At 41.6% G+C, this 9758-nt stretch overlaps 1 protein-coding gene across 2 annotated transcripts in view; it reads right to left on the bottom strand.

The window, feature by feature from the left end:
- Nucleotides 1-2106: 2106 nt before the first annotated feature.
- The window catches only part of NBAS (NBAS subunit of NRZ tethering complex), a 409249-nt gene continuing 401597 nt past the window's right edge, over nucleotides 2107-9758 (bottom strand). For both annotated transcript variants that reach the window (XM_077812510.1, XM_077812511.1), the window contains one exon: nucleotides 2107-2983. In XM_077812510.1, the coding sequence (XP_077668636.1) occupies nucleotides 2708-2983 (276 nt within the window). In that variant the 3' untranslated portion in view covers nucleotides 2107-2707. The remainder of the gene's footprint in view (nucleotides 2984-9758) is intronic.

Genomic DNA, 9758 nt, shown 5'->3' with positions numbered 1-9758 from the left:
GGTGTGATGTATTGCCAGGATGTTAGCGGCTCTCTGAACTGCTAACACTGCTGGGTTTTATCTACTGCACTGACTCTGACGTGACACACAAACACATGGACTCCCTGGAAACATGATTCTGAGGTAATAGGTTGAGAAACGTGATATGCATTGTTATGCCATGCTGTAGGTGCTATTTCAATACTTTGTAAAACAACCCATGTGTCTGGCTAATAGCATTGTTTAGTGCATTTATTTATTTCCATTTATCTTTGGGTTTGTGATTTTTCCTGTTTTTTCTGTGCTATGCCAATGAGCTTTGATTTTATTCAAGATATAGTATTTGGAACCTGAGGCAAAGATTAATGTGGGGAACTTAAATGAAAAAGACCTCAGTTCTAACCCCTGAGATTGATGAATGAAAATTATGGTCATGAATGAAGGAAGCTGGAAGTCCCTTTCTCAAACATCGTTGAAAATGTGTGAACTAAAAAGGGCCAAACCACCTGAAGGATTCAATACACTGTTACAGTCTTCTTAAAGAATTCCAAGCAAATTGTGAGGTAAGTGTCTTATGAAACGATTTTTTTTAGGACAAAGTGTAAGTAAAATAAAATAATATTAATTCAAAGCCACAAATGATATTTATAGAAAATTAACCCAACAATGGTTGTCTGGCTATACCAAAAGAAGGACAGGACACATTTGACATGGATTTAATCAGACCGCAACACTATTATTAGATGTCTGGGACTACCCAGCAGATAAAAGTGTACAGTGCAGGTAACCCCTATGTTTATTCCATAATTACCCGGGGGACTTTTACCAGCTCCCTCCTTTTTATCCCACTCACGTCCCTCCAGCAAATCCATTGCCAGGACCTTACCTTACCTTATCCACTGCCCCCCTCATAGGAGGATTAAGGTGGACTATAATAATCGGGGTTGGCCCCCTGCCATACCAATCACAGGAGTCCCCAACTGCCCCCCGCTTTGCTTCTTTACCAAACATCTCTTTTTAAGTCCTTTTCCAAGCCATTTATCCAGTTGTATAGCTTTCCTATGGAGTACCTGCACTGGACATCCACCCTACACTTAAATAAAGATTAGAAACTATTGTCTCAGTACTCATTTTTGTAGAATGAAACAGAAATGTTATTTTTTTCTCAGGTTCTCGCAAAATTCCTTTGAAGACTGATCTCAGTATAGAACTAGGCAAGAGCGAAATGAGAAGGTAATTTTAACACAAAGCCATAATCATATAAACACATGAACACCAAATGCTTCTGGTAAAACAGGCTACATAGAATAAATCCATGTGCACGGTCATAAATATAAAGGGAAGGGTAACCACCTTTCTGTATACAGTGCTACAAAATCCCTCCTGGCCAGAGGCAAAGTCCTTTTACCTGTAAAGGGTTAAGAAGCTCAGGTAACCTGGCTGGCACCTGACCCAAAATGACCAATGAGGGGACAAGATACTTTCAAATCTGGAGGGGGGGAAAAAGGCTTTTGTCTCTCTGTGTGATACCTTTGCCGCGAACAGATCAAAGATGCAAGCCCTCCAACTTCTGTAAAGTTAGTAAGTAATCTAGCTAGAAAATGTGTTAGGTTTTCTTTGTTTTGGCTTGTGAAATTCACTGTGCTGGAGGAATATGTATTCCTGTTTTTGTGTCTTTTTGTAACTTAAGGTTTTGCCTAGAGGGAATCTCTATGTTTTGAATCTGATGCCTGTAAGATTATCTTCCATTCTGATCTTACAGAGTTGTTCTCTTATCTTTTTTTGTTCTTCTAATAAAGTTCTGTTTTTTTAAGAATTGATTGGGTATTTTGGGTCTTAAAAAATCCAAGGCTGGTTTGTGCTCATCTTGTTTATTCTCAAGCCTCCCCAGGAAAGGGGGTGTAAGGACTTACTGAACAAAACTGAAATGGATCGGCTATTCATGTCCATAGCAAATAGGAGAAGACATCTGGAAAGAAAGACAAAACGGTGAACAAAATCTTCTGGAGATCTGAGCCAAGTTTTCTGAAATTGGATAGAGAGTAACAAAGACCAAACTATAGTAAGCGTGACAAAAATTATCAGCCTGCTTCCCCCTGAAGAATACTCAGTTCAGTCAAAAGGAGGGGGGAAAAAAAAGAAAAGGTTTAATAAATGAAAAGTATGTCACTTATTGCAAATAAAACTATTGTAATAAGATATCCAAAACAACATTGAAAAATATCAAATTTTAAGATTTCAGAACTTCTCATTAGTTATTTCTCTTCATGGTGATGACGTTTGTTCTAAACACTTTTATTGATAACTATTGTTTTACATTGTGACCAGGGTGTAAATGACTTACAAGAATTGTGTGACACATTGTATAACCCTGCAGCATCACAAGTTACTTTCCTAGTTTATAATTTACACATTACAGTGGTTGCATTTCAAATGTTTTTGCCAATTTGAAAGTTTTTACCAGTTTGAGAGATTTACTATACCTATACTGAGAGAGACTTTTAGAACTGGTAAAAAGTTTCAAAATAAACTGGAAGTAAATCCACAGTATGTATATTGTTAGCATTTTCCACAAATCATAAGAAGAGATGATCAACTCTAAATATATCACTTCATTACAACAATTTGTCTCTCATGTAGAAGATTTCCATCTGAAAAGCAGGCAATTGAAACAAACACATTATTCAGGCAGCTGTTTTGTCAAAAGAAATTCAGTTTGTTTTGCCACTCAGATCCAATGCTGAATAGCACTGAGGGCAGTACTGTAGGTTCTGAGTGCAGGATGAATCCCTTTGTAACACATCATAAGAGACCCTGCCTCTGCACTGAAGCCTGCTTCCTGCAGTTGTTTTGCTATTTCCTCTACATCCCAATGCCCCTCTTCCTGGTTGGCCAGTAAGTGGTTGATAAGGTGAGGGTAGAACACAGTGGATATGCACTTTACCACTAATTTTGCATTCAGGAGCAAGGAAAGAATTTCAGAATCACAGCTGGAACCATCAATCTGCAAAGAAAGAAAAATACACAAAAATGAAGACTGAGTTATTGGTTACATCCATAGATTTTTTTTTAAGGCCACAAGGGACCAAGACCATTATAATCATCAACCATGACCTCCTCCAATATGCTTTTTAGTTGTGAAGCAGCAATGGTAGGATGTTCTCCATAGCTTAATAGCAATAGTGATATATACTTTACACATCCAAGGCAAACCTTTAACAATCATCGTTTATTTTATTAATAAAACCGCACAAGTCTTACAGATATACCCATTTCAAACTAAGGAACAAAGAAACTAAATAGAAGGTAGTGCAGAGCTTGGAATAGATTCCCAGTATCTTCCCTATATATATAGAAAACTCCCTTTCTATCTTTACGTTAATAGAAGGATTAACAGAGATTCATATGGGAGATCATAAGGTAAACTATATTTTCTGACACACTGAATTGTGTGCACTATACAGGCAAGTGTCTGAATAGAGCTCAGGACCAGAACCCATAACCAGGCTCAGATTTTCAAAATCCAGAGCACCCAGCAGCTCCCACTGTGGCATACAATAGGGATGGAGTTCTTTTGAAAATTGCGCCTATATCTGTATGGACAATGCTACAGGATTAAGTTTTTAAATTCAATTTTAGCTAATTTAGAAGATAAATCAGATCTAAGCTCCCGGAAAAACAACACTGCTTTAATGGCATAAAGTGTCTTACGTCTCCAATGTCCAGAAAAAAATTAACAAGCAACAGAAATGAACCTTGTAAGAAGTATGTAGAAATCGTCTTTTTTTCAATGCATTCCATCAGATAAAATATGAACAAACCAATTAAACTGTTTAATAAATAATGAGTGATTTCCTGACCAGACTTTTTTTTTTTTTAAATTCCATCTCCCTTATACTCAACTTTGGTCCCACTTTCCAGAATAACTGTCCACTATATTTTGATGGCTGGCAGAGCAGGAAGTGTTAATGGAACTCATATTGTCATCTGAAGTCATCTGGTACAGCAGCACAGCTCTCCCACTGGTCAGCATATGTAGCTGAATCTATGACATCTTGGAGACATATGGCAACTTATCTCTAGGCAATTTTTGACTCAACCAGCATCATAAATCATTGCATCCTGATTTTTCAGGACAACATCCAACATTTTCTTGCCTATCATTTTCTGATTGTCTTTTTTGTCTCTAGCTATACAGCTGAAGCAGCTCAGGGCTTACCTTCTCAGTGTTTTGGTTAAACTGGCAGGTTGAATTCCCCCCGCCCCGCCCCTCTAAAGCATCAGGATGGACATTTCTTGGTTATATCCCAATTCCCTATTTCATCATTTCACTTCCATTTCTCAGACAATAGGGGGAATCACCAGCTCTGAGCCTCTGTTTGGGAGATTAAATATACCTCTGGTCCGGTGAGCCAAAAACCAAACTTAGTGGCTAAGGACAGGTCTATACTACCACTTAAGTCGATCTAACTTGCGTCGCTCAGGGGTGTGAAAAAGACACCCTTGTGAGCAACGCAAGTTACAGTGACCTAAGTACTGTCCACACTGCCGCTATGTCAGCAGGAGACGCTGTCCCACCAATATAGCTTCCGCCTCTCGTGGAGGTGGAGTAATTATACTGACGGGAGAGTGCTCTCCTGTCGGCATAGAGCAGTGGTCCCAAAACTTTTTACTGCGGGCCCCCCCTTCCCCCTCTCTGCTCCCCCCTCCCTCCTCTGGAGCTAGGATTGGGGCCGAAGCTCTGGGAGGGCGAGGGGGGGAGACGACCTGGACAGGCTGGCAGCCTCGCCTGGGCCCCAGCTGCCCTCACACGAACATTCCTCCCTGCCAGTTTGGGGACCCCTGGCATAGAGAGTCTTCACCAAACATGGAAAAGTGGCGCAGCCGGAAGTAGTGTAGACCTGCCCTTAGACATCGCCGTTTCTCACACCACAGCGGCTACACTGAGATGTTCATTACATATGCAGAGGAGCATGAAGAATTCAAAAGAAACCTATGCTGGATCCTACTGCTCTTGAAGTCAGTGGGAGAGCTGCCACTGACTTCAACAGAGATGAGACTGAGCCCCAACTGATGAAACCACACAAGTTATTTTAGAATGAAGAACTTTGTTATCTTTAGATCCTTTCACCCTTATAAATGTAAGCATCTCTCTCTTGTTAAAGAGGTGGTGGGAGAAGACAGCCTGGTGCTTTATCTTTATGTAGGACACAGAAAAACGTGCAAGAATAATTTGTTGCTCCTTTTTAAAAGTAGAACAGTTTTCCCAACCTCTCTTTCTTTTTTTAAAACACAGGAAAAGAGAGAAAATATAAAGCATGTCAGCATGCCGAGAATGTTCATTTGATGAACCATACTTCTTAGATAATAGGCTCCAGGTATCACTACCTTCTTTCTTTGAATTTGCCTTAAAAATTACCCTTTATTATTATCGGTTTATTAACTAACTTCCCTCCCTTAGGGACTTTAGGGAGTCTTGGAGGGGAAATGATGGATTTTCCAAGGTAAAATGGAGGACAGGAGTCCTGATCAACAAAGATTTTTTCTAACCAGCAGAGGAGTGAAGATCTGGAACAGCTTTCCAAGGGGAGAAGGGGGGCAAAAACCCTAACTTCTTTTAAGACTGAACTTGATACATTTATTGAGGGGATTGTATGATGAGATCACAAACAATGGAATATGGCCCATCTGTGATTGCTATTAGCAAATATCTCCGGACGGGCAAAGATAGGACATGGGGGGGGGGGGGGGGCTCTGAGTTACAATAGACAATTTCTTCCCAGGTGTTTGCCTGGCAGGTCTTTCCCACATGCTCAGGGTCTAACTCATCATGATATCTGGTTGGGAAGGAATTCCCCCCCAAGTCAGATTGGCAGAGACCCTGGTGGTCTTCTTGTGCAGTATGGGGCATGGGTCACTCATTGAACTAAAGCTGTCACTTTATTGCAGTTAACACCTACAATTAACTGAAAACCAAATTAACACATTCTTTTTTTAATGTTGTTAATCCCATATCTCTGGGCAGGGAGGGAGACAGGCACCAGCTGCGGAGGACCTGACAGTGTCCAGTCAGGTGCAGTAACCCAATCCCCTTTGGGAGGGTGGGAAAACAAGAGGAGAGGAGAGGAAGTGGTTCCTATTCCAGCTCTGGCTGAGAGGTAGGGATCCTGACCTGCCGTACCCCGTTGCCCCTGGCCTGCCCCTTGCTCCTGGGACTGCCTCTCCCCACATGCTGTGCCCTATTGTCCCTGACTGGCCCCTCATTCTTGGGGCAAAGCCCCTCCCCCCCCGGCTGTGACCACTGCCCATGGCCAGCCCCTTGTTCCGGGAACCAACTCCCCCCTGCCTCCCCATGCACTGTGCCTGAATGTCCCCCCGGCAGGCCCCTCGCTCACCCCCCACCATGCCCCCAACCGGCCTCTTATTCTGGGGATCGACCTTCCCCACACCGTGCCCCATTGCGCCCAGCCGGCCCTTTGCTACAGTGACTGACTCCCTCCTCCCGCCGTGCTGTGCACCCTTGTCCCCAACCAGCAACTTGATCTGAGGACTGACACCCACCCTGCCCTCCCCATGCTGTGCCCCATTGCCCCTGGACAGCCCCTCGCTCTGGGGGGTACCCCATAGAGAACAGGTGCATGGCAAGCTAGCCTCTTGCCACCAACCTCTCCTCCCTGCCACATGCCGAATTCCTGAGGTAAAATCCATATCCTCCCTTGCAAACAAGGGTTTGCTCAGTTAAAGGGAGCCCACCGAGCTCAGTAAAAGGAGGCGAGCCCCAGTACCAGTAACCACCATTCCAGAAGCAGCATCAAGGCATCTCTCTCACCTTCCTCCTGCACAAGTCATTGCTTGCTCCCTACCCCAGCCTCCCCAAATACTAAATGAAGATTTCTAAGGTTAAATTTTCTTCCTCTTTTGACAGGAGGTGAGCCTGGCGAGCTCAGAAACCCAACCATAACAGGAGCAGCACCAAGAATTCACCCTTCTCCTGCACAACTCACACCCCTCCCATCTTCAGAATACTTACTTTCTGAGATAAAAATATCTTACCCCTTCAATAAGCCGAGACTCCCCTAAAGGAGAACAAGAAGTAGGACTAAGTGCACTGGTAGGCTCTAAAGTTTTATATTGTTTTACTTTTGAGTGCCGTTATGTAAAAAAATAATAATTCCACATTTATAAGTTCAACTTTCATGATAAAAGAGATTGCACCACAGTACTTGTATGAGTTGAACTAAAATACTATTTTATCTTTTTTACAGTGTAAATATTTTTAAAAATATTATATAAAGTGAGCACTGTACACTTTGTATTGTGTTGTAATTTAAATCAATATATTTGAAAATGTATAAAACATCCAAAAATATTTAAATAAATGGTATTCTATTATTAACAGTGCGATTAAAAGGGCAATTAATTTTTTTAATGGCTTGACAGCACTAGTTTGAACTAAAATGGTGGATTCTCTATAACTTTAAGTCTTTACGTCAAGATAGGGGACTTCAGTAACTCAGCCAGAGGTTATGGGCCTACTACAGGACTGTGTGCGCAAGGTTCTGTGGCCTACAACGTGCAGGAAGTCAGACTACTAGATTATCATGATGGTTCCTTCTGGCTTTCAAGTCTATATGCTACAAATCTCCGAACCTGCATTTCCCTTTTATTTCATTTAGATACAAGTTGTACTTCTCACTGACAGTCTTCTTCACATTGACATCTTTAAAACACATTTTTTTTAAATCCTTGGCACATTATCAATCTGTTGCATGAAATTATCTCCATGGATGCAAAGCTAATTATTTCAAAGTACAGTAGTTCTTGCCTTACTCTCTGGAGGAACAATTCTAAGAACATTAAACAATCTGATGAAGTTACCGTCATGGGTTATACCTGGATTTTAGTTTTGTGCTGTGTGGCTCAGAACACTGAGAGAACCACGTCAGCTTGTGGATGTGGTAAGGTGACTAGTTTTCAGGTTTTAAAGACATTTTGGCTGTTAGAGAACAGACATGTCTACATTATAGACATGTAAACATGAATTATTATTTATAATTTGTATTATCGTAGCATACAGTAGCCCTAGACACGGACTGGGACTCCATTGTGCTAGGCACTGTACAAACACAAAACAAAAACACTGTCCCTGCCCCCAAAAGCTTACCATTTAAATATGAGACAAATACTCCATATGCAATACACACAGACACCTCAGACACATTTATACCGTCAACGTTTTATGGAACACAGACACATGAAAAAAGACCCACAAAACTCACAGAAATCAAATAGTCTTGCGAACACCTTAAAGGCAACTGCTAAAATGCACCTACCACCCCACATTAGAACCCATAAGGATTATCATCTAACAACTATAACCCAAATTCTCCAGGCTCATCATCAGAAGCAAGTTCCCCACAGACCAGGAAACACTAACTCAGAGTGACACCAGATCCTGCCAGAACAACAGATGAAAAACTTGCAGACATATCTCCACTGCTACGTGATAAATACGCCCCTCCTCGCCCCCCCCCACACCTTACAAGATCCCTGGATCCTACACATAACTATCACAACATACAGTATACCTTATCCAGTGTACTAAATGTCCCAATAGCAAATATGGGGGTGAAACCAGACAATCACTATGCTCTTGAATGAACTCACACAGGAAAATGATAAGAGAGAAAAACACCACATCACCTGTGGGTGAACACTTTTCACAAAGCAATCGCTCTACAGCTGACCTATCAGTCTTCATCCTCAAAGGAAACATGCACAACACTTTCAAAAGATGAGCCTGGGAGCTTAAATTCATAACTAAACTAGACACTAAAAATCAAGGACCAAATAGACACACTGGATTTATGGCATATTACAACAATCTATAACCCACTAAAAACCCCCCTCCCCACACTCCATCTGCCCCTCCTCCCATCCTTTCCTCTCCATGACTGGAGGGGTGTTAACAGGCCACTTCACCTTGAATTATCCCTTGAAATATGTTAACTACTTATGTTCCTGCCGACATAGGGCTCTTCACACTGGTGTTTATGTCAGTGTGACTTTTCACACCCCGAGCAACATAAATTATGCCGATTTAAGCTGTAGTGTAGACACAGCCTAAGACAGTTTCCCAGACCTGAAGAAGAGTTCTGGGTAAACTCAAAAGCTTCTCTCTTTCACCAAGAGAAGCTGGTCCAATAAAAGATATGACCTCACCTGCCTTATCTCTCCAATGTCCTGGGACCAACTGGACTGCAACAACACTGCCTACAACTACTAAAATACACACTAATTCACCCTTTTTCTGGTGAGAGATCAAGTGTAATATCTCAGTATTGAATTACTTGTAGCTAAAGCAACTGCTTTCCCAACCAAAGCTATGTCATGTTCTTTCATTTAACATATATAAACTGATTTGGTGAATATGTACACAGCAAAATAACAACAACAGTAAGAAAGACATAAAATGCAGGTTTAAATTTAGCAGGCCTTAGTAATCACTTTCAGAGACTGTATACAATGATATCCAGCCTTTATATAGCACTTCATAAAGTGCTGTACAAATACCAGCTAGTGCACACAGTTCCTCATGAGTATTACGAGTAGCATCATCAATAGTGTTAATCCCACTCCATAGCATGCAAAACCAAGAAGCAGTGTAACAAACTCAAGGGCACACAGCGTGGACAGGGCAAAGATTAGGACTTGGAGTTCCTGGCTATTACATCTTTAGACCACCCAGTTCATTAAAACAGTCCTATATGGATGCAGGC

Source organism: Eretmochelys imbricata, chromosome 3 (assembly GCF_965152235.1).
Source record: "Eretmochelys imbricata isolate rEreImb1 chromosome 3, rEreImb1.hap1, whole genome shotgun sequence".
NCBI lineage: Eukaryota > Metazoa > Chordata > Testudines > Cheloniidae > Eretmochelys > Eretmochelys imbricata.
The sequence above is the reverse complement of the archived record's forward strand: the minus strand, read 5'-3'. Positions and strand labels throughout refer to the sequence as shown.